This window comes from Gavia stellata, chromosome 4 (genome assembly GCF_030936135.1).
Source record: "Gavia stellata isolate bGavSte3 chromosome 4, bGavSte3.hap2, whole genome shotgun sequence".
In the NCBI taxonomy this organism is placed as follows: Eukaryota; Metazoa; Chordata; class Aves; order Gaviiformes; family Gaviidae; genus Gavia; species Gavia stellata.
In genome coordinates this window covers 16,636,136-16,660,480 of record NC_082597.1, presented here as the reverse complement: position 1 = coordinate 16,660,480, position 24,345 = coordinate 16,636,136, and the positions used below count along the sequence as shown (strand labels likewise).

At 39.1% G+C, this 24,345-nt stretch overlaps 1 protein-coding gene across 1 annotated transcript in view; it reads left to right on the top strand.

Moving 5' to 3' along the window:
- LRRK2 (leucine rich repeat kinase 2) overlaps positions 1 to 19,554 on the top strand; it is a 72,049-nt gene extending 52,495 nt beyond the window's left edge. The window contains exons 36-51 of the mRNA XM_059816542.1: positions 701 to 847; positions 1,001 to 1,192; positions 1,938 to 2,084; positions 2,416 to 2,516; positions 2,691 to 2,881; positions 3,540 to 3,700; positions 4,512 to 4,682; positions 6,548 to 6,648; positions 7,310 to 7,504; positions 8,532 to 8,725; positions 9,018 to 9,090; positions 9,916 to 10,100; positions 11,519 to 11,671; positions 12,429 to 12,637; positions 15,887 to 15,961; positions 17,888 to 19,554. Coding sequence (XP_059672525.1) covers positions 701 to 847; positions 1,001 to 1,192; positions 1,938 to 2,084; positions 2,416 to 2,516; positions 2,691 to 2,881; positions 3,540 to 3,700; positions 4,512 to 4,682; positions 6,548 to 6,648; positions 7,310 to 7,504; positions 8,532 to 8,725; positions 9,018 to 9,090; positions 9,916 to 10,100; positions 11,519 to 11,671; positions 12,429 to 12,637; positions 15,887 to 15,961; positions 17,888 to 18,009 — 2,417 coding nt within the window. The 3' untranslated portion in view covers positions 18,010 to 19,554. The remainder of the gene's footprint in view (positions 1 to 700; positions 848 to 1,000; positions 1,193 to 1,937; positions 2,085 to 2,415; positions 2,517 to 2,690; positions 2,882 to 3,539; positions 3,701 to 4,511; positions 4,683 to 6,547; positions 6,649 to 7,309; positions 7,505 to 8,531; positions 8,726 to 9,017; positions 9,091 to 9,915; positions 10,101 to 11,518; positions 11,672 to 12,428; positions 12,638 to 15,886; positions 15,962 to 17,887) is intronic.
- Positions 19,555 to 24,345: the final 4,791 nt, after the last annotated feature.

Here is a 24,345-nt window from a genome sequence, read left to right as displayed (position 1 = left end):
ATCTGCTCGAGGGTAGGAAGGCTCTGCAGAGGGATCTGGACAGGCTGGATCGATGGGCTGAGGCCAAGTGTATGAGGTTCAACAAGGCCAAGTGCCGGGTCCTGCACTTGGGTCACAACAACCCCAGGCAACGCTACAGGCTTGGGGACGAGTGGCTGGAAAGCTCCCTGGCAGAAAAGTACCTGGGGGTGTTGATTGACAGCCGGCTGAATATGAGCCAGCAGTGTGCCCAGGTGGCCAAGAAGGCCAACAGCATCCTGGCCTGCATCAGAAATAGTGTGGCCAGCAGGATTTCCTCCTGACCATAGAATTCCAGTTGCATCTTGCTATTTCACGTGAGTGTGATAGAGGGAGAATTTAAATCACTGACTTTTTTTCATGTGTTGCCTAAGATATTCTGTATTTGAACCTGAATGTACCTAAGCATTTCTGTAATCCCTACATGCATCACCTGCTACGTGACTTGCTATCTGATTAAATATTTAGTTTGTGGATATGCATTATAGAACTGAACACCAGTTGACATATATTCAGCTTTTGTGGGGCTATTCTGTCTGCAAAGTTGTAGCCTTTATTTTCTTTGTTATTTGCATAAACCTACAATCATAATTAAATATTTAAAGTACCATTATTTCACATATTTTAAAATATGACATTCATATTGGAGATCAGATTTTTATTCTAATTTTATATTTTCTAGAGCGAGCTCTTCGTCCTAATAGAATGTATTGGAGACAAGGCATCTACTTGAATTGGTCTCCTGAAGCTTATTGTCTAGTGGAATCAGCAGTATTTGACAACAACCCAGACAGTTTTTTGAAAATTACGGCACCTTCTTGCAGAAAAGGTTAATTATTCCTGAGCCTGATTTTTGATCCCGTTTGATTGCAGCTTGGCATTTTTGTTTGTTGTGCTTTTGCCTTTGGAATGTAGAGTTTAGCTTTGTAATTACAAGTATGGCAGATTGAGGCTGTAATTTCCTTCTTTTGGTTTCTTAAAGGATGCATCCTTTTGGGGCAAGTTGTAGATCACATCGATTCTCTAATGGAAGAATGGTTTCCAGGTTTGCTGGATATAGATGTATGTGGTGAAGGGGAAACACTGTTGAAGAAATGGGCTCTGTACAGCTTTCAGGATGGTGAAGAACACCAAAAAATACTACTTGATGACTTACTTAAAAAAGCTGAAGAAGGTATATATTTATGCCATTTGAGGTATATAGAGGTATACCTGTATGTAGATTAATATTATACAACATCCACTTTGTAACATTTGGGTACTTCACATTATTTAAAAATGTTACATTTCTGTACAAAATAGTTACGGTATGAGTCAAAAGCAACTTGTTCTTTTTTTTATATAAGAGCCATCGGTATAAGTATAGAATATGGGACAGATTGCAGCTACTCTGTATAGTTGTGTATAAATGGCAATAATGAAAAGAATTGTTTTGTTATGATACTGATAATGCAACTTCATTCATGGAATTGAATCCAGCACATAGTAAAACTGATACTAGATCTTTTGGTTGGACCACGTACAACAGTAATTTAAAAGGCAGTATTCATGGTGACGTTCTACGTACTAAGAGAATTTTTTCTTTTTATAGACAGAAAAAGAATCTCTTGGTTAGTTTGGTGTTGTTACATAGCAACAGTTGCTATCACATTTGATTGGTACATATACAGAACCTAGAAAATACTTAAACATGTAAGATACGTTAAGTTGAATGGCAGACTTAATTAGTGTTCTGTTACATATATTTATATATGTATGTTTGTGTGTGTGTGCTTATATATATATACACACACACACATATGAGTTGAATTTTAGGTACATTGATCATAGGCACTCACAGAGATCCATGTACCTTTCGGTGGCTTTTGAATGATGACTACCCTTTTTTTTTTATAAATTGTCTCATTTATTTTTCTTAGGTGACCTTTTGGTAAATCCAGATCAACCAAGACATACCATTCCAATAGCTCAGATTGCTCCTGATCTGATACTGGCTGATTTGCCTAGAAATATTATGTTGAACAATGATGACCTGGAATTTGATGAAGCTCCTGAATTTCTCTTGGGTGAGCATTATTTGGTAGGGTGTTTTTTACAGAGCTTATGTGAATAAACCTATTGAAGTCAGTTCTGCAACATATGGAAAACATTTTAGAGATTTCTTTTCTGAGGAAATATATTTTTTAAGGTATTCTGAATTTCAGGTTATTGAGTTTTGATTTTCCATTAACTTGTATGCTAGGACATTGGTTTTTATGTGTTTGGATTACTGATCGTGAAGCTTAACACAATAGATGATCCACACATTTTAAAATTGGACCCTTTCACCTATTTTTTTTGAGACATGGTTGATATCCCTTTGTTTTTAATATTCTTTTAAATTTTATCTTTGAAAAGGTGATGGTGGGTTTGGATCTGTGTACCGTGCATCCTATGGTGGAGAAGAGGTTGCCGTAAAGATTTTCAATAAACATACTTCCCTCAGGCTCCTAAGACAAGTAAGAAATACTGCCTTTTTTTCTGTACTGCTGCTCTTGGAATACCAACCCTAGTGAAGACCTTAAAAAGCTTAAGTAAAGTGCAAGTCTTCACTCCAAAACATTTCTGAGTTTACTTCAGAGCTACAGAGGTTATGCTATTTGCAGTATTTCATCTGATTTTACAATTCACAGGAGCTTGCAGTGCTTTGTCACCTCCATCACCCCAGTTTAGTGTCTCTGCTGGCTGCTGCAATCCGTCCCCGGATGCTGGTGATGGAATTAGCCCTTAAAGGATCTCTCGATCGTTTGCTTCAACAAGACAATGCAAGCTTAACTAGAACACTTCAGCACAGGATAGCTTTACATGTAGCTGATGGCTTAAGGTAAATGTGACTTCTACGTTGGCTGTAAAAACGGGATACAGCTGCAAGTAGGGTATACTGCAAATGAAAAGCTTATCGTTTCTTGTATCTCAAGCAGCATATTCCCTGGGTTAGACAAATGCTTGTATTATTATGACTGATCAGCTGATATATAACACAAACTTTTTTCTGCTAAAAAATGGCGCTCATTAAGTAGAGAAATAGCAAGAGGTCTGGGTTGAATTTCTATGTGGCTGTTGATTTCCTATTAAAATGTCAAAGACATTAACTTAGTGCATTTTTAAAGTTTTGAAAGTCCACAAAAGTCCTCAGGAGCTATTGAAGTGTGACTGTAAAACCACAAAACCTGCAAAGGAGCTCAGGGACCGATGAAGCTTAAACTTCTAAGATTCCGTTTTCAAACTGCCAGTGACACTTCAGATAAGACTTGGTACTAAAATACTGCAATGTTTATGTGCCAGTAAATAGTATTTCAGAATAATTCTAAAGTCAATATCCAGTAAGGCGGTGACATGTTGGTGATGTCTGACATTTTTTAACACAGTATTTAACATTTGAAAGCACGATGTACTGTTGCAGGACTAATGCATTCAGTGTGTGTGTATAGATGCATCCCTGAATTATGAATGCTTTCAATAAATACTTTTTTGATTAACAGGTACCTGCATTCAGCAATGATCATCTACCGTGATTTAAAGCCTCACAATGTGTTGCTCTTTACCCTGTATCCCAATTCAGCGGTTATTGCAAAAATAGCTGACTACGGCATTGCCCAGTATTGTTGCCGAATGGGAATAAAAACCTCCGAAGGCACACCAGGTATAGAAAAATGCTTTGTTTTACAGTGCATTATGTCAAAAAATAGCTAATATGTTTCTTATTTACCCTATACAAAGTAACTCAAATCTATACTCTAGTCAAAATCACAAAATGTAGTCCTAATCGTATTACAAGTTGTGATGCTAGATTTATACCTCTTGGCCTTTCTTCCTATTCATGTTTTAACCCCTTTTAGAAGAATCAAGGAGTATACTCTTTAGAATCAAGAGAACAAATTAAATTACATGCATTAATTACGATTTTTTTCTGTCTTGTTTTAGTATGGTTATTGTGATACTGAAATTATACTGCTAAAAGTATTTGTTGTTTTAATTTTCAGTAATGCATAGGTAAGTCTTAATTTTTTTTAAAGGCAATAAATACCTGCACAGTTCCCTGACTTTAAAGAGAACATATTAGCATCCATTGTAAAGCACTGAACAGTTCAACAACTTTGAAAAGTGCCTTTAGGTCTTGGAAATTGTACATGAGGGTGTGACTTCAAGTGTTAAATGTTAGGCCTTCAGTAAAGACTGCAGATTTGCCCTTCATTTTCAGTATTCATTGCCAAATGAATTATTTTATGTGTAATGGTGCAGGAGCTCTGTAACTGATGTACCGTCCCCTTCCCTTTATACTGATCACTGATATTTTTGGAGGTCTGCCACATGCAAACTATTGCCAGTCCAGAAATAGTGTGCCATTTTTGGTTTACTTCCTGTGACATTTTCATCGATAAGTGTTTGCTCTTAAAAGGATAAAGATGGCTTCCGCTTGGTATGAATCATAACTATGAATGATTTCTTTGCAGGATTTCGAGCACCGGAGGTTGCCAGAGGAAATGTTATTTACAATCAGCAAGCTGATGTTTATTCATTTGGTTTGCTGCTTTATGACATTTTAACCGGAGGAGGTAGAATAATGGAAGGCTTGAAGTTTCCAAATGAATTTGATGAATTAGCAATACAAGGAAAGTTACCAGGTATGCCTTGTTTCTTAAAGTTTTAACATGAAAGCGGACTATTTGTCCTGCCTCCTCCAAAAATAACACCTCTCATGTTTTATGTTGTATCTGACAGTGATCAAAGGAGGAGACTAAATAATAGCAATTTTAGAAGCTCTTCCTAATTTCACACAGTCTGGAAATAGTGAGAAATAGGCATCCATTCAACATCACGTTGGTTATAATTTCATTGTAATTTCAAGGGACCTAGCTGGTTCACTTTATAAAGAAATAGAGGTTTTGTATACTTGGGACTTTATCCAGACCTAGCTAAAATGGATGTTGCTGAAGGTACTTTCTAATGCCATGTCTGGACTTGACCCTTACATATTACTGTGATAATGCATATCACGCACTAAGATAAATACAATTCCACTTCTGTTCTTTGATCATGATACATTACATTAAAAAATCCATTATAGAGAAGCTGCATATCTTAAAATCTTTAAAAAACCCTTGAAATCTTATTAAAAAAAAGTGCCACTCCCTTAAAGAGCAGCCACCCCTAAAGGTTTTAAATAGGAATTCCCTTTTCACTTGTCAAGAGTGTGAAGTCCCTGCTCAGCTATGTAACGTTCTTCATATTCCATCTGCATTACAATATGTAGTTATTGGCTGCTGGAAGGAAGGTTAAACCAGCTGTCAGGCTGGACGTGATGTAGTCAGCTGGACAGTGTAACTCAGTATTTGGCAACTTCTGTGTAAAGAGCTGTTGAAGTTTTATAGTACTACAAGCTTAACACATGCCATTCGTATTTATTGCCCTGCAATAGTGGATATACTCAGGAAACATTCTTTAAGACTGAAAAGTCACTCCATCTAGGAAAAGGCAGCAACTGTACCATGGCATGGCTTCTCCATTAGGAGAGACAGACAGTTCATACATTTTCTACTCCGTAAAGAGAATAGTCCAATTCATAGCTCAGGCAGTTTAAAAACCCTCCCTAAAGAGGCCATCCCAAGAATTGATGACTAAGTATCTCTTGAGTGCAGCTGTCCATTTGACTGTTTTCTGTATTATAAGCCCTGTGAAATAATCAGAAGTATTAGTTTCTGCAGATAGTAGAGTTCCATCTGTGCACATGCTCACCATGTATATATTTCCACCAAAAAGGGCCTGGCTGAGCTCACAAGTAAACAAACAGTGGCTATCATTTGCTGAACAGGATATGTTCATGCACAGGTATTTATCATTAATGTTACCTCTGCCTAATGTAGGACTGGAATATCTGCTGTGGATCATGATGAACTAAAAGGAAAAGAAATACAGGCACCATTATTCATGAGTGATTTGTTCTTAGAGAGGTCAGCACCTCTAGTCATAAGATACATATTCAAAGCACTGAGTGGGAATTTAAACTTCCATATCTCACAAATACTATATGGAGTTGTTTATCTAAATTGCTATACATTTTATTGGAAGTTCATCTGTAGTCCATACACTCTGCCCAAACACAGAAGAATAAATGTGGAGAAAAATGTTCACAGGAATTGAAAAGACTACAGATGGAAATGACGTGCCCTTGAACGGTTAGCATTAATCAAAACACAACTTATACATATCTGTGATTCAGTCCCAGGTATAGGGACATTAAAAAAAAGTTAAAGCAAAATCCATTTGCTTTAACCACTTTTAATGGAAAGGACTCTAGCTCTGGCATTTCATGCTCTAGCATTTAATGGCAGATGAGCAATTCCAAGCTATTCATGCTGACATTTTACCTAAGAGTATGATACTTCTTAGAGCAGCTCTGTAAGAAGTTAGATGAATTCTTAAAATAAGAAGAAAGTTATTCAGAACACTCATTTCTGAACTAAAGAAGTTATCTAATTTTACATTTCAGATCCTGTCAAAGAATATGGGTGTGCCCCCTGGCCTAAAGTTGAAAATTTAATTAAAAAGTGTTTGAAGGAAAACCCTCAGGAACGACCAACATCTTCCCAGGTATTCCTTAGTGTATTTGTTTGTACTTTTGAGATAGATGATACCATGAAGTTGTTGTGCTTTCTAAAAAGCAATGGGATGTTTAAGTTAGTAAAAGGCACAGGGTTTTTCTGTTCTTCTTTTCTGGAACTAAAACAGCCGTGGAATATTGCCTGCTCTTGCCATCCAGGATAAACTGTTCCATTCAAACCTACCAACCTTTTATTCTAGCCTGCTGTTTTTCCCTGTGTTGCTGTATAGTGATGGTAGCGAAACAGGAGTCAGATTACTTCCTGGTCTTTACTAGAGCTATGCAAAAAGAACTTCATTATATAGTTTCAGTGCAGTTAGCCTATGCTGTTCCATGCATGTGAGAGGAGGAACTGCAGTGTGGGTCTGAAACCTACTGTTACCACACATCACGTTGCTCTTTGAAATCAGTGAAATTTTCAAACATGCCTTAAACCTGTTGATTTCCTGAAATTTTAACAGAAAAGTAAGAATGAATGTAAAGTTGCTTAGTGCACAAAGGTTGCTCATTAACAGTGGTAATACAAATGAGCAGACCTGCTGAGATACTATGTCCATATTCCATAAAACATTGTTATCCACTGCTTGTTACTTATTTATCACTGTACAAGCCATTGTTACTACCATGGTCATCCTATGGCTTTCTTTGTAGGTTTATGAGATCTTGAATTCTGCAGAGCTTATCTGCTTGATGAGGTATGTTTCAATACCCAGCACGTCCACAGCAGAGTGCATGGTAGCCACCAATCAAAGCTGCAAGAAGGCAGGAGTCTGGATAGGCAATGGGAACACAGAAAAAGCACAGCTTTCGTTTGTTAACCTAAATACAGATGGACACACTTGTGAGGTACGTGGGAAAGTTGCCATTTATTCTAATTTTTTGGCACCCAGATGTATTTCCGAAGAATTAATTTCTTTTTAACAGCAGGATATTAACGTCTGGAAAGCTACGCTTTGAGAGAGCAAAGATTGCTTATAAGTGAGTCATCATTGTATCTATGAAATGAAGCAAAAACACAGTTGCTTTTTCCTCTCTTCCTGCCATCCAGCCTGAACTTTTTCATAATACTGTCTTTCCACCGTTTCCTTTCCACAGCGGTTTTCTTCCACTCAGATGGAAGCTATTTCTAGCATGGAGGCTAGAACAAGGGGTAATAGTTATACAACCCATTGTATCTCTACCTCCGCTAACAATCCAGCTAGTCTCTTAATGATTCCTCTCTTCCCATGGATGCCACCTCCTTGTGTCACTTTGGGTGATACCTGCCAGATCTTTTCATTTGCTTTTTGTACGTCTCAGTCCTGTGCCACCAGAAAAAGGAAAAGGTTTTACCCAGGCTTGATGCGCTGTGATGAACATGTGCCAGAACTGAGTGTGAATTATCATCACAGTTGTTTAAGTTATATTTCCACCTGCCATCTATTGACCATGACACATTTGAGTTGGTAGCTTTGGTATAAATTATATGGCTTATTTTTCTAAAGCTAAAATGAGAAAAAGAACTATCAGACCAGTATTTTTATTGTTAGCAATTAAACTGAACATATATTTCAGTGTAGTTCCATTTGCTTAATTCTCTGATGGCTTTGTGATCTTCATTAGAATAGAGAGAGAGAAAATATTTTTTTCAGCATTCAGCTTAGAGATTTTCCTGTGTACTGTTTGAGGGGCCCTTCCCAGCACTTTGAAGATAGATGGCACAGTTGAAGATGTATCCTGCTAACAAGGAATTAGATTTCTTAATGGGGAGGTTAGGCCTTGGGTCTGTCCAGGGTCCGAGAAGATTGTACTTTAATTTTATTGCTAGCAACTTACTAGCATTTACCCTTACTGAAATCATAACCAGGTTGTTTTTCTTTTTTTTCTGACTCAGGATATTGCAGATAGTAAAATTTTAAGTTTGGCCTTAGTGACCCTTCCTACTGAGAAAGAAAACTGGATTGTAGCAGGAACCCAGTCTGGTTCTCTGTGGGCGGTTAACACAGAAGATGAAACAAGAAGGCATCGTCTGCAGAAAATGTCAGATTCCATCACTTGTTTATACTGTAATTCTCTTTCAAAGCACAGGTATAAATGAATTTTAAATATGTTGGGTTACATTTTGAAAACATGACTAAACAGAGATGTTCAGAAAAGGACATCTGTACACTCATGCAGTTTTGTTCAGACAACTGCTTATTTTGCCTGTATTTTCACTTCAATTTTGCACCCCATGTAACTGGAGACTACATTCCTGACCACAGGTGGTTGTATTTGCTTTTAGTGTTCAGTGAAACTCTTGAAATACCAGAGGCTACTCATTTAAATTTTTTTACCTGATTAAGGCATTTCTAGAATTCATTATTTTATTTTATTTCAGCAAACAGAAGAATTTCTTCTTGGTAGGCACAGCTGATGGCAGACTGGCAGTTTTTGAAGACAGAGCAGTAAAGGTAGACTTGTTCTTTGCTGTCTGTTCTACAAAATACTATCAGTAATATGTAAAGCAACTACCAATAGTAGCTTTATTTCATGCAGCTTATTTTTTTATTGCTTCTCAAACTAAAAATAATTTCTTACTGAAGTCTTAGAGGAACTGCACATGTTTTAAAATACCTGTTTTAACCAATAGAGTTAAGAGGGGAAAATTATTTCTTATTGCAGAACTTCGAAAGGCCTGGCAAACTGACTAGAGAGTGACATTAACGGTTGTTATTAAGAATATTCTAACAGCTTTAATCTCCTTTACTTATTTCTGTTATAGCTCCTTTTTCTTTTTGTTCACACTACATTTTCATAGAATAGATATCTTCAAAAAGACAACATTGTTTAGATTTTTCTGTAGGTCAGAGTTCTGCTCACAGAGCAGATAAAGATAAAGAAATGCTGGGAGCTGTTTATATCAGCAGCTCCTGACCATATGCAGCTTAGAACAGTTACGGAGTTGCAATGCATTGCAAAACTAGAATATGGTCCAGTGTGGGATTTCTGCAAGGTATGGATGTGACTTTCTGTCCAGTTCTTGAACTACACCAGGGGTTGCAGAAAGTATCAGTCCCAGCTCTGCCCTGTTTCCGCTCACACAGGCTGTTTCTATGGGACACCTATAATGAGACTGTGGAGCTTTTCAGTCTCTTAACATTCTGGAAAGGTACCATAATGGTTCAGAAAATCTGGCTGTGTAAGTTTAATTCAGCAGGCTGTGTGGCTTTGTTTCAACAGTTTCTGAGTGTTTGTATACTCCTTGTTTCTAATGGAGAGTATATTTTTTCTTGCAGTGTAAGGGTGCTACACCTTTGAAGATACTAACTATAGGAAATGTTAGCACACCACTGATGTGCTTAAATGAATCCTCATACTTATCCGAAAAAAATATAATCTGGGGAGGCTGTGGAACAAAGATCATTGCCTTTACTAGTGATTTCTCTGTTCAAAAGCTCATTGAAACAAAGACAAGTCAACTGTAAGTTTTTTTTAGAACTGATGTTACTTGGCTCTTTTGTTATTTTCATTAAAGATTTCTGGCAGCACTTTGATGTAATGTCTTGTTCTAGAGCTCATTGTTTGAGTTCTCTTGGTTCCATTCTTTTCCTTCCATAATACAGATGGAATACAATGTGCATTAAAATAAGATCAGTGAGTAGTGTTTAAAGTATTCATTGCTGCTTTTAAGCAAGGGATATGCATTTTTACTATATAAAGGATTTATGAAGTCGGTATCTCTTCAGAAAATGTATACATGCAACTGATCAGTTTTTCTCCCCCAGTTGCATTTGTCCAGGCCCTGGTTACTTTATTTATAATTATACACACATACTTAGCATACTATTTGTCCTTAGATGTTTGTCAGTATGATATGTGTGCATATCTTTGCCCTGTATAGTTAAATGATGTATTATTGCTGAGTTCTCATTATTTAGAAATTAGAAACTGAAGTTTTTGGAGTGTTTTATGTAATTCTCACATGGGCAAATCCTGCTCTGAAGTTAAGGGGAGTTTTTCCTGAGCGGTGAAAACAAATGTTTGATTTTGCACTAGTAGAGATCATTATTCTGGGAAACTAATTTGCTTTGCAAAATAACGTGTTAATATAAAGCAAGAAACTAAAACATCAGTAAAATGCAGTTTAATGGCAAGATGCAAAATATGTCACAGGTATAATTTGAGCTTTGTGGAGGCAAAACTGGGTACAGTTTTGAAAATAAAGTTGTCAAAACCAAGTAACGTTAGGGAAAGTAGCAATGTTACTGAGTGCTATGAGGCACCTGTGATATTGAGCTGTTCTTCAAGATGAATTGAAGAATCAGTGAAATAAGCTAACGCTGTTAAAATGCATGGCCAATAATATTTTGATACATGCAGGCACAGATCTGGCATGAGAAACAAATTCGTATGTAGAGGAAAGTAGTCAAAAAGGCTGTCAGCTGAAGTGAAACAAGAACAGAACAAGGTGAACTAAATTTCACTGCTGCTTTTTAGGCTTAGTCATCTTTGTGTTGAGTGAACCTTTATGGTCTTGCGGGGCCTATGAGAGCTATCGAGTGTCTCCAAACATTGAAAGAGTGGCAGGAGAAAGGTGGAGTTTGCCCAGCTGTGATGTGAGCACATGTGATTTGAGCAGATAGATGGGAAGTATTTATTAATAGGTTTTGGGCATTAATGCGCCTCCAGGATATCATCAGCATAACTCCATTACTGTGAAAATTTATGTCAAACTGTAGGAATATTATAGCAAACCCTTTCAGCTGTATCCTAGCCCAGTTTGGTTTTAAGGCTGAATGATTCTGTAAGAGTTAGAGGGAAGCTAACCCCACTCATAAGAGTCAAGTTTTTCTACTAGATATTTTCTGTGTATCTAACTGGAGTTCTTCTCTCTTCTAGGTTCTGTCATAATGCTTACAGTGATGCAAATATTATTTCAATAGCAATAGACAAATCCATCTACTTGGCAAAGAAAAACAGCCATTTTGTGGAAATCTGGGACAAGAAGACAGAAAAACTTTCTGAACTAATTGACTGTACACATTTTCTTAAGTAAGTGTTTTATTTTTGACTGATGGCCTGATGCATGGAAAGATGAATATCAGATTGCCTTCTCTAGCGTAGTACTTTAACCTGCTGGAGGTAAGGGATTTGCCCAGTTCTTTGGGCAAATGTAGAATTTCTTTCCTCTCTTTTGGCCCAGAACTTCAGAATATGCAGAATCTCAATTTTTTAAGACCCTTATTATATTTCACAATTAATCTATGATGTTGAGAAGATTCATTTAACTCTGCTCAAGAAAGAAGAAAGTCTTTTGCTGCCCTTCAGGTACTAATGCTTTTGCATCCAATTACTTCCTGCATCCCCTGAATAACAATGTCTTCTCTCTCCAGTGCACAGGTTCAGTAGGAGATCAGTTTTATTAACAGTGATGGTGATTTTCGTTTGCATTTAAATTATTGCTCTCCCGTAATGTGTCACGTCCATTTCATTTTCATGCTGAGGTTAGGATCAGTTCTAGGTGTGCTCCTCCCACTTCACAGTGACATTATTTTCCTGCAGACTGGGAGAGAACAGAGAAGTATACCCGCCTCCTGTTTAAAGGTCTTCTGAAGCAGACCAGCTGTGTCTTAGAAGTCCAGTAGTTTTCATCCCAGTTTGTTTCAAGTCAATCAACTGATTAACATGAGATTTTTGCAGCTGCTCTTGATGAATGATTGTTTAAAAGGCTGGTATTGAGAGAGCCATTTTAGCAGTTGTGGAATAGTGTGCCCCCAGATTTTGATACAAATTCTCTCTGTACTCGTAGGGACAAAGTGGAAAAACTAAATAAGGAATCGAAACATAAAGTGGCTTATTCTGGAAGAGTGAAGACAATTTGCCTGCAGAAAAATACTGCACTGTGGATAGGGACAGGAGGAGGACATATCTTGCTGCTTGATTTATCAACACGTCGTCCTGTACAAGTTATAGACAACTTTTGTGATTCTGTTAGAGTCATGATAACAGCTCAGCTAGGTAAGCAAAACCATCAAATAACGAGTACTTTGAAATCAATGCCAAGTTTAGGATTGCTGTCTCCTGTTTGGCGTGGTGTTCCAGGAACAGATTAGCACTTTCCGTGTTTTGTTCATTCATTCTATTCCACTGCTGTCATCTTCAGTCAATGTCAGACACTCCGGTGTTAGCTGAATACCAGCAGGTTGTCATACCTGTGCCCACATAAAACAACAGCTCTTCCCTGGCTTGTCACTGATCAGCACATGAACACACCCCACCTTCACTGCATCCTTGTGCCGTGCTTCAGCACAGCTCTCACCATCTTCTGTCTGATAGTCTTTGTCTTGATCTGTGTCTGCCTGTGTTCTTTCTCCATCTTAAGTCTTACGCTTATGGCTTCTCTTTCTGTGGAGCTTGCTAGGTTTTAATAATTTTTCATTAATTGCTTATTGCCTAGTTTTCTTCTTCCATCCTTATTCAGGAATGGTTCTTGTAGGTTTGGGTCACAGGCAGATCACAGCAAAGCTGCAGAAGTGCTACACACTTGGACTCAGGGTGCAGACTTGTACGTATGTGCTGTTCCTGTCACCAGGGCCAGTTGTTTCAAGCTGCTGTAGGCAGACAGTAGTTGTGGTAATTACAAACAGCCAGAGTAACGTAGCTGAGTATGGGGCACTTCTTGGCTGTTGTAACTTCCTTCATCTGTACACTTTCCTGCATCTCTCCTAAAAGTAATAAAGGCTGTACCAACTCAGGAGTTCATTGTACTGCAGTGGTGGGTATGCTTAAAATACACATTACTTCAAAAAGTACTCTGTGGCACAACATGTGGATTCCCATCACCTTCCACAGTGTTTTGAAAACAACTTTAGAGTTCCCTTGTCAATGTGATTTAAAGTGTGTTTGCTGTCAAAAAAAGACTCTGAAGCTGTTGTTGTGGACTCAGAAACATACTGTAATCCTGCTAGCAGACTTCATAGTTGCAGGCTGTGGATGTTTTCTCGTTACCATCATGAACTTAATTTGGGGGCTGTTTTTTCCTTTCTGGCACCAGAAGTATCCATAGACTACAGTTAGCTCATAGTGCTGACAGTGTTGTATGAGTCAAAAAAACTCTATCTTCCTCTGACTTGCCTTTGCCTGAGACAGCAAGTTTGTAGAGTCTGTTCAGTCCTCAGCTATTAAGAGTGCCAGCTATAGAGTCCAAATTCACTAGCGCAGCATTTTCAGTCCTCCTAGTCCTGATAGCTGCAATGTTAGTACTATAAAGGGACATTTTAATTTTAGCATTTTGTAAAGAGTATGAAAACAAAATTTCTGCCTCACTTATTACTGCCATTGATAGGGAAAGTATATTGTGTAGAATAATACAGTGTGGTTTAAAAAGCCTTGAGTCTCATATTCTTTGTTTCTAGTCACCTCAACTTTTTTAATCAAAACTTTATGTATAGAAAAGTTAATACTTAAGGAGAAAGAGTTTAGCTGCATTTGCACAAATCTCAAGAATGGGAAATAAGATTGATACATGCGGTTTGATGTGTACTTTTTTCCTTTGATCATTTTTTCCCAGCAATTATCTATATTGGTTGGGGTTTTTCCTAACTTCAAAGACTTTGTTTTTACTGGGATTTTCACAGAATCAATGAAAATGGCACTGAAGCGGCTGAGCAATTCTTTAATAGTAAAGCATTACTTGTGTGAAATGAGAGAAGATAGAGGGAAATATTTTTTTATTAAATAGTTTCATTTAAGTTTAAAATTTATAATGTCAATCAGATGTAAATATTTCAGGGAAAAGAGATTGCCAGACTTTGAGACATCAATTTTATCTGTAGTTCATCTATGAATATGGAAAGATAATGTCTTTTTCTAATTCTCTCACCTAACATGTTGATGTAGACATGAGACTTGTCATAGAGAATGATTTATATGTAAATCTGTAGTTCATTTTACAAGTGAAAAATTAGATTTCTGTATAGTAAGAAAGGACCCTACTCTGAAAAAGAAACATTATACTTAAGTTCCAGTCACTTTTTTACTGAGTATGGGTAGGACTGGTTGCAGAAAAAATTGAAGTGATGAAAAATCTGAGCTTGGAAGGTGTGTATGGTTCCCACCAGCCCTCATCTACCATGAGCAGATTCACATCAATATCAAAGGAGAATATGCTGCAGATCTTCACAGGGCAGGAAAAATCTCTCGCTATTTTGCAGAGGTCCTGGGGGACCCACTAGAAATGTTTGCTGATTCAGAAGGAATGTATCGGAGGGGGGACACTGCAGTGTGGTCACACAAAAGTTTCAAGACTGTGGCTTTCACAGTAAGCCATACCCCAGTCTATTTATACCCCAGAAACTGACTCCCTCCTCATCTTTTCCCTGGGGGATCGTGTAAGACTTCATGTATGAAGAGGTGTGGGGAGATGTGGGGCGCAGTGCTGCAGCTGGTGTGTCTGCACACAGAAGGCTGTTCCTTCCATGACCCAGGTAGGTAGGCTGGGTCCTGTATTCCTCTACTAGCCTACAACCAAGGGTTCACTGCCCTCGTGCTGCCAGTAGGACAGGGAGCTTCTGTGGCAGGAGAATACGTAACAATTTCCATCTGTCTTGAAAGACATTTATAAACATGTCTTGTTGGGAATAAGCAGGAAGTTGATATTGAAACACTGGCACATTCAACGTAGCTCTCTGTGCTCCAACCACTCCTGTCTTCCTAGTCTTTTTTTGCATCATTCAGTAGTCACCTTCCTAAGGTAGGAAATAGAAATCCCCTATTTCTACTTCCCTGCTAACTCTCCTTTCCTACCTACGTGCCATCGTTAGTTCAGAACACTTTTAATTAGTTTGTATCATATTTGGTTGTTTTGTTTTTTTCGTAACCAAACTGATTACTGGCACTTTCTGTTTCTGCTGTACACTGGGACTTCATTTGCAGCCTGTCTCTTCACTGTGACATCTGTTTCCTGTGACTACTACCTCTGCTTGCGGCATAATAGGGTGCTTTGTTCTTGGGCTTGTTCAACAGGCTGGCCGGCTAATCCAGTGCTTATGCCTTTGAACCCTGATAAACTCCTACATTAAATGGAGACGTGAACTATATTGTTTTCATGCCTGGGTTTTTCCTGGTTAATGATTTTGAATAAAGGGTCCAGTTAACTGAACTCTGCTTTCTGTCCTCTTGATGGCATGATGTCATCTACTCTTTCTGTCCTTAAATTACAAAGTTCCCACTAAAATTAAAATTTGATATTTTATTTCTTTGAAAAAGGGAATCTCAAGAGTGCAGTCCTAGTTTTGGGATATTGCTATAAGAGTGACACTGAAGACAACAAATATCACAAAGGTACCTGAACTGTGTTTTATTAATTTGTATTATTAGTGGAGTAGACACTATTATGCTTGACTACCCAGTGAGAGTGGAGAGTTGATTTGATATAATTTTATTGAAACATCATTTTTAGTTTTTGTTGTCTTTTGTGTTTCTGGGCTCCATACAAACTAACAGTAACTTCCAAAAATGGATCAGAGGAAGCCAGTATTTGAAGTATATAGTATAATTTGCTGGAAAACTGTATTTGGAGAGTAAATGTCATTGTCTAATTGGAGAATGTATCAAATGGATTTCCAAAGGGGTCTGTACTAGGCCAGGAATCCTCAATGTTTTCATGAATGATGTGGATGAAGGAATAGTGAATGTGCTTTTCAGATTTGCAGACAATTCTCTTCTAAGACAAAACCACAAGCACACTGGAGGGCAGGATTAGAATTCAAAATGACCGTGACAAATAGAACAAATGGCCTGGAAGGAAATAGGATACAATTCAGTAAGGACAAATGCAAGACCTTTTACTTAATTAGGAATGATCCGTTTTACCAACATGAGGAAATGATCAGCTGAAACAGCAGTGCTGCAGAAAAAGGATTATAATCGATCACAGGCTGAACATGAGTCAACCGTGTCACGTTGCTGCAGAAGAGGCAAACACTGTTCTCACACCTATCCAAATGTGGTGTCTGTAAGACACGAGCTAATTCTTACACTCTGCTGAGTGCTGATATGGCCTCTGCTGGAGGAGCGTATCCGTTTGGGACATTGCTGAATGATCTGGACTATTAGGAATAGTCCAGCGGAGAAAAATGCAACCTGTGAGGAAATGCTACAAGAATTTAAGTTGGTTAATATAAATAAAGATTAGAGAGGACGTTATAATAGGCTTCAAATATGTAAATAAAGAGGAAGGGAATAAAGACTTCTACATATTTCCTGTGGGTAGGATAAGGACTAACCAGTTTCTATTACAGCAAGGGAGATTTAGGTCAGACATCAGGAAAAGCTTCCTGACAATTAGGATAGCGAAGTGCTCTAATAGGAAGGTAGAAAATCTCCATCTTTGGGTTTTTCTATGAACAGTTACAATTGATGCTCTGATCACTGCCCTTCTTCACCTTTATCTCATCCCATTTTCAGTGACTCCTAAAAATGTGGCGATGCCAGTATAAAGTTAAGGGTGGCAAGTGTAGATGAGCTGACTGTTTGGAGTAAAATAAGAATCAAACTTACAGCAGTGGTTTTTATATTCTGATATTCCCTGATTATTACCATAAGAATACCTATTAGCTTTTTAGCCTTTTTATTGTATTTAAGAGTGCCATTAATTATACAGAGAGGAATCAGAGACTCCCATAAACTTTGGGCCTTAGTTTGTGGGCCCCTACTCATGCAAGTGTTCTTAATTATCCATATTCCACTAAAAGCAATGTGAATTCTCTGTGAATGAAGAGTTGTTTGCATGAACGGAGGTTGAAGAAATGATCTTTTTCCAGTATACTGACTACCTTATGAAATCAGTTTTCATTTTTAGTTTACAGTGAGTGGGTTTTGAGTCTTGTAAGAATTTAGGGTATATCTGCCTAGGAAAACAGAGATGAAATTTTATGCAGACACCTCAGTACTAGCATTAGCTGTAGCTCAGGTCAGTACCTTATGGCCTACAGGCACCAGAAATGTTTTTTCAAGCGCTTTTAAAGGGTATACTCTAAGTTTAGGAACTGGAATCCAAATAGTTGTGCAAGTACAAACAGCTTGTAACCCATAACTGCATTACCTCACACAAAAAGTGTCATATAACTTGTCTTCCAGGTCCTAAGCATCACACTTCATTGAGGCAATTTACGAGTAATTAAAAAATAAGCAGATAAGCAAAACCATTTCTAATTATGCAATAATTCTCTGTTGCAGTTTTCAATTTTTTTTAACTTTTTTTTCCAGAATTACAATCCTGCGTGTCAGTGTGGGACATTAACCTGCCCCATGAAGTGCAAAACTTGAAAAAACATATAGAAATGAGACAGGAATTAGCAGAAAAAATGAAGAGCTTTTCTTTGGACTGAAAAGTCACCCTGCAAGTGCCATTTGCTTTTTTAGTCTTCCATCCTAACGTACTGTGCAATATTTACAACTTCTTGTTGCTGGGGTTTTTAACCAAAAACCAGGACGAAAATTGCCATGAGAGAAGCAGTTGGTATCCATAGGATACCAAGAAAAAAGAAGTATAAGTTACTTTTAATATTTGGAAGTGCAGAAAACTATTGAGAATTTCTGAATCTGAAGTGTTACCATGCATCTTTTTGTTTACTTGTGAAGTTCTGCTCTCAGCAGCTATGGCTCAACTTCAATATAACATTGTTCATCTGGTTTTTTGATCCCAGTTAAATTGGGAATAAGCCAGGAGACTATAAATGGTTCCTATTATTTACTTCATTATCTCTACTGAGTTGACACTGTAATAAGAAGCAAAATTTAAGCCTCTAAGTGTTTATTGCAGTTTGCATGTATGAGTTTGCTCTGATGATTCATATTGTAGTAATAAGTAAGTCAGAGCTCATGACCCTGAGTATATGAAGGAAAACATTTATTTTATATACTAGCAGTGTTTAAAGAAACATACAATGACTTCATTACTCCTTGAAAACAGCAGGCAGAATAGTCTTGATTTCTTCCATGAATAATTGACATTTTTTGTTATGATCAGAAAAAAAGTTGTGCTACAAGAATAAAATAGCTCAGAATTCAGAATTTAAATACACAGACAGGCTTCTGCAGGTTGGTGTCCTCTTGCAGTACTGCAGTCTGCCTTGTTCTAGGAGATGTAGTCACATTGTTATGAACATTACCATTCACACATATCTGTTGTACAGCTCACAATGAAAAGCCAAGAGAAAACAGAAAACACAGGCTGAAAGCTCTGATCTAAATGCTGCTACAAGTTGTACCACAAAGAAAGCAGCATGCTGCTGTAGCCAGACTGCTAGTTCTTAGTCCAACTTGCGAGTTTGCTTATCTCAATCTAAAAAAAAAAAAGGAACTTTCACTTTGATATTTATAACATGCAAAGTTTCCATTTATTCTTGTTTTAATTTGCATTGTTATTTTAGGGGTAAGTAGAGTAACCGTGAGCAGTATAAGAATTGGCTACCTCTTGTGTATAACTACCAGAATTTGTTGCCACCCATTTTCATTTGAGAGATGCCTTTTACTGCTCTCTGGCTTTAAGTCCAAACTGCTTCTTACAGCCTGCACTGACCTGCTCCAAGTAAGTAAGTAAGTGCCTTATTTCTGTCCATCAGAAGACAGGTGTCATTTTCTTTTTTTTGATACCAAAAGAATCTATAGGGTGCTCCTGAAATCTCCAGGAGTGGAGTATCCAGAGCCATTCCTGAGTTTATTTCTATAGAGCTGAACAAGGTTGAGCAACCAAAAAGTTCTCAGTTCCATTTTTGAAGTTTTGGAGAAATTATATACTAGGACAACAGCATTTATTGTGTCCAACTGTATCGTTGTTCTATTTTCTGCCATTTGTTGAGTGCATCCCAGTTTTTATGTATTCTTGTATTCTGCATACTGAGAATAGTTTGCTATTTATATGGGATTTTATAACTCAGAAAATATATATTATCTTATAATGAATACTTTTTTAAAAAATAGAATATACATTTATTTATGTCATTTTGAGATGTAAGCCTTAAACATTTTTATTAAAACTGTGCTTTGTTGATAACATAGTCTACTTTCTGATTGCTGAATTTCCAAGGAGGACGTTTTGTGTGCAGTTTTTGTGGAGCTTAATCCCTTACGTCAGTATGATGCAAGAGCCCAGTTCTGTGGGTTGTGTTGACACAGCTGCATTCCCACTTGTTCTCTGTCTCATGGCAGACATCTTGAGCCCTTTTCTTTTCCCTAGTTTGTCTTCTACTTAGTGTTCCTTGTAGCCTTTCCCAGAGATGGGAGGTGACCTGTAAGCAGTACCATCCTTGCAGTTTTTAGTCACTTCTTCCACAGTTCTCTGGAAAAGAATGATCCATCGGCTGAATCTGGCCTACATGGTAGGTATTGCAGGGATAGCAAAGAACAAAAGAGACAATAGCAACCAAACAGACAGGAGGTCATTACAAACCGGACTAAATGGGCCACCATTGAATTACCAGTGGTGAAAGGGTGAAATTCTGTAACAGTCGTGTGACTATTTAGCAATACAGCACTCATTCATAGGGAGCACAGTGATCCAGCTGCATCCTCCCCAAATACTTTTTAGTACTGTAAGAAAAGATTTTAAGATCCTACTTTGGTGCTTCTTGTTATTCTTTGCCATTTGATAAGAGTCTAGAAGTGCATCTCTGGCCCACTTAAGCCCTGTGCAGCATGAGCTGAACAGCTGCCTGTCTGCCAAGTGTGGCGTTTCTTGGAGAGAACAGTGACAGAGCATACCCTGTCAAATAAAGTGGACAGCCCTCAGCATCCATCTCTTCCCTGAGTGTGGGACAGGAGCTGGGAGGCAGTAAGTGTGCAGGTCCAGTTCAGGAGCACGCCTTCCCAGATGGGACATGCCACCACGAGGAAGAACAGCACTTCTGTGCGACAGCCATTTAAACCTGCACTATAAGGAAACCTTTTCCCAGAAACATCTCTACTGACAAACTACAAGGAAAGAGGGAAAAAAAGATCCATGACTTTGTGTTCCCTCTGGTTTTAGTGGAGCTATTTGGAGACCAGTAGGATGTGATCACATAAGAGTATAAGCTTTACAAGATGTAATGCTTCCTGTATACTTAGGATAACATCCAGCACCTGAAAAGAGAAAGATAACCCTTACTTCACAAAGGAGCCTGTTTGCTCATGGGAAACAAGCAGTATGGTTTGGCTGTGATTTAACACCTGAGCTGGAACATGTAATTAACCCCATCTTCCTCAGAACTGTGCAGGTAAAGGCTACTGGGGTTTAGACCTAAAGACAAGGAGACAAACTGTACAGAGTGAGCTGAATGCTTGACTAGATAGTGATTTTTTTTTTTTTTTAAGTATCTTTCCCCTCCTGTGCTATTGACTTTAATTAGGGTCATCCTTTTTATTGGTTGCTGTTCTGACAGAGAGACAGTTCATCTGTACATTAATTTTAACCTTATTTCTTTTACAAGCAGTTCCTGGTTAATCCCCCTGTAACAGCCTGATTTCACATACTTTCTGTATTATATACAGAATTATCCTATTACTTCTTTATGTACCACTTTGGAGCAAAACTGGGATGTGTAATGGAGGAGAGAGAATGAGGCTTCCTGGGTGTGAGTTGATCCCTAAACATGGGCATTTGTGATTACCACCACTTAATTACCATACCCATCTACCTGGAGCAAGCAAAGCAAATAATACATTTTATGATTAACTCTTCAGACACCAGAGACATGAGAAAGTAGTAAGGGAAAAGAATGAGGCTCAGTGAATGAGGAAAAGACAATCATATTCCTATTTTTCTATCAGTCTTTCAAGTAGAAAAGCGTATGAACAATTCCTCTTCTCACTTATTTTCTGGCCTTTAAGTACTAAAGTACTTTAAGTATTTAAAGTGCTTTAAGTACAGTTCCCACTACCTGTCTTAAGAGAACAAAATTTTAGGATCAGAACTAGCAGTTGTTCTTTCTGTCTGAATTAGTTCTTCATCCATATTATGAACTCATCCCAGGACTGTACTGTCCTGCACAGTCTCTTACATAAAACCTTCTTCAAGGCCTTTGAACAAGTATAAATAAAAATTACATTTATCAGCCTGCCAGTGTACCATTTTGTTAACTTTTCCAATTTTTATTTTTGTTGTTAGGTAGGCATGTATCTTTATAACAATTCTATTAGTTTATAGATACATGGGACCTGAGAATCATAGTTATTCCACATCTGTATTTTAAAAGTCATGATTTTAAGAGGGGAAAAAACAACCCACAAGATGCATTATTGTTGTGTTAGCAAAGAGAAACTTAGTTTAGTAAAAACATAGAAGCCACAGCAAGTGAAATTTCCAGCATTCACCTTTAAGAACTTTCTTCACTATATTTGTGGGCTGTGCAGGTACTGTTAGAAGACAGCAGTGCCTGTAGCTGTAGATACCTCAGTGGTTGGATTTGATGATCTAACAGGGCTTTTCCAACCTTAGTGATTCCGTTAATAAGACTCCTCAATACTTACACTAGGTCCTGTTCAATTAAGCAACAAAATTACAAGAATGATCAAATTGTGAAACAACTGTTTTACCTGCAATGACCTTATGCTGACTGGTACCTACCATTTACATGGTTTATTTGGACTGAGCAGTAAACTGGAATTATTTTTAAAAAGTTATTTAAAATTATGATACACCCATAGGTTGATTAAAAAACCCCAGTAATTTTTTAAAACTAACCTAATACAATTCTGCTAAAAACAAAATGAAAATAAAAGCAAGTTCAGGCTTTTTCTTTTTTCCTTTTCTTCTGTGTTGCTTTGATTTTCTTGCAGCCTGAGAAGGCAGCAGGCAAATACTGTCAAGTTTGTTAAGCCCTGCCATCAGTCCCTACAAAGGCTGTCACTAATTAGCAAGAAGAGACTTAAAAATCAATGTTATGTCTCTGGCATATCTAATTATTTACTTCACTTCCACCACAGCCCATTAGCATCAACGACCTGAAAAGTTAACATGAATAGAAAAGGGGAAAGAAATTAAAATCATCTTCTGTGGCAATTCCAGTGTTTTTCCTTTTCTGCACCATTTCTCTCTCTGCCTTTTGCTGTGCTTTTCCCGTGCCACCTCTTGGCGCTGCCTCCCGACAGCGCGGCTGTGCCTGGGAGAGGGGCAGGGCTCTTTGCAGTGGTGGGCTTTCACCCCACTCCCATCCAGCCAAGAAGCACAGAAACCATTTTGTAGTCTGGGGGGGTGGGTAAAAAGAGAAAATTAAAAGAAAAAAAAAGAGAAGAAAAGCTGATGGTGTGACAATACTCAACAGCACAGTCTGCTGCCAGCCCAGCCCGGCATACTTCCCGCTGCGGGGGGCCAGGTATCCTGCTTTGGTGCTGCCATTGAGACCTCACGAACCCCACCCTTGCAGCGCTGTCCCCGGCAGGGAGGGCAAGGCAGACAACGTGACTGTGCAGCGCCCGGACAGACCCACGGCTCTTCTTTCCGAGAGGCACCAAGGAGCGGTGGCAAGCAGGCTGGCAGCAGCACAGGGCCGCCCAGCAAACGTCCTCTCCAGAGCACTGCCCTGCCCTCATGGCACCATCACGGTGGTGATCTTCAGGGCTGAGGCAGCTCTCACATTTCCTGCACCATCACCACCTGCCCCAGGGGCACCCCAGCCCAGGCGCCTGCTTGAGGGCTGGGGTGTGGGCTGGTTCCTGCCCAGCCAGAAAGAAATGGGAAGAGAAAAGCAAACCTCAGCCCCCTTCAACGGCTCAGCGCACTGCTAAAAGGCAGCTGCTGCCCCTTCCCCACCAGAGCCCTGCGTGTCCCCTCCCAAAACTCAACGCCTAAACAGCAGCCGTGGGAACATCGGTGCTCGGGGTGACAAGCCGGTGGCAGCGACCGCCTGGGCAGTGCTGGGCTCCCTCAGCTCCGTCACACCACACCACCTGCACCAGTCACACCCCCAGGGGATGTTTCCCCCCACCCCAAAAAGCATAAATCAACAAAGGCTGTGGTTCCCCACTGAGCAGCAAACCAGCCAACTCTCCTGCGGTTGGAGGTAGTTTACTGAACCACTCAAGAGTAAAACCACCCACCCAGGGAAGAAGGGCTCAGGGACCAGCACCCACTGGGTGCTGGTGTGGGGTGGAGGGAGGGGGTGCCAGGGGCCGTGCGGGGGACAGGCCACAACTCTGCGAAGGAGCACCCCAAGGCCAGGCTCGCTATTTGCACCATCTCTTTTCTGCACAGGCCTGTTTAGTCATGAGGCTGTAAAAGGGAAAAAAAATACTTTGTGACCAGCTCCCATTTTAAATCCTTTCTCAAGGGAAGGATGACCCATAAGTAGTCACAGAGGAAAAGGAGAGGTCTTGGGCTCCCCTGCAGACCCTGGAGGGGACAGGAGTGGTGACAGGAGTGCAGTGACTCAGCTCACAGGGTCACACACCTCCAGCATCACCACCTCTTCCCCTGCTCAAGTTTCAGCAGCTCCCGCAGAGCCCAGCCCGTGCAGGACCATCGGCCAAGAGGACACAGCATGGTACGACAAGCCTTTATGTTGTAGAGAGAAAAATCATACAGCGGCAATGGAAGCACCCAGCTCTTTGTGCTGCACGTACATTAACTTCAACTTCAGTTCTGCTTTTTCTTGCCTTGACGTCTTGGTGGTTGCCTTGAAAACATCTGTTCTCACCGAGGCAGCAAGAACCATCTGCCACCACCACCCCCCGCTGGGCTCCTGGGC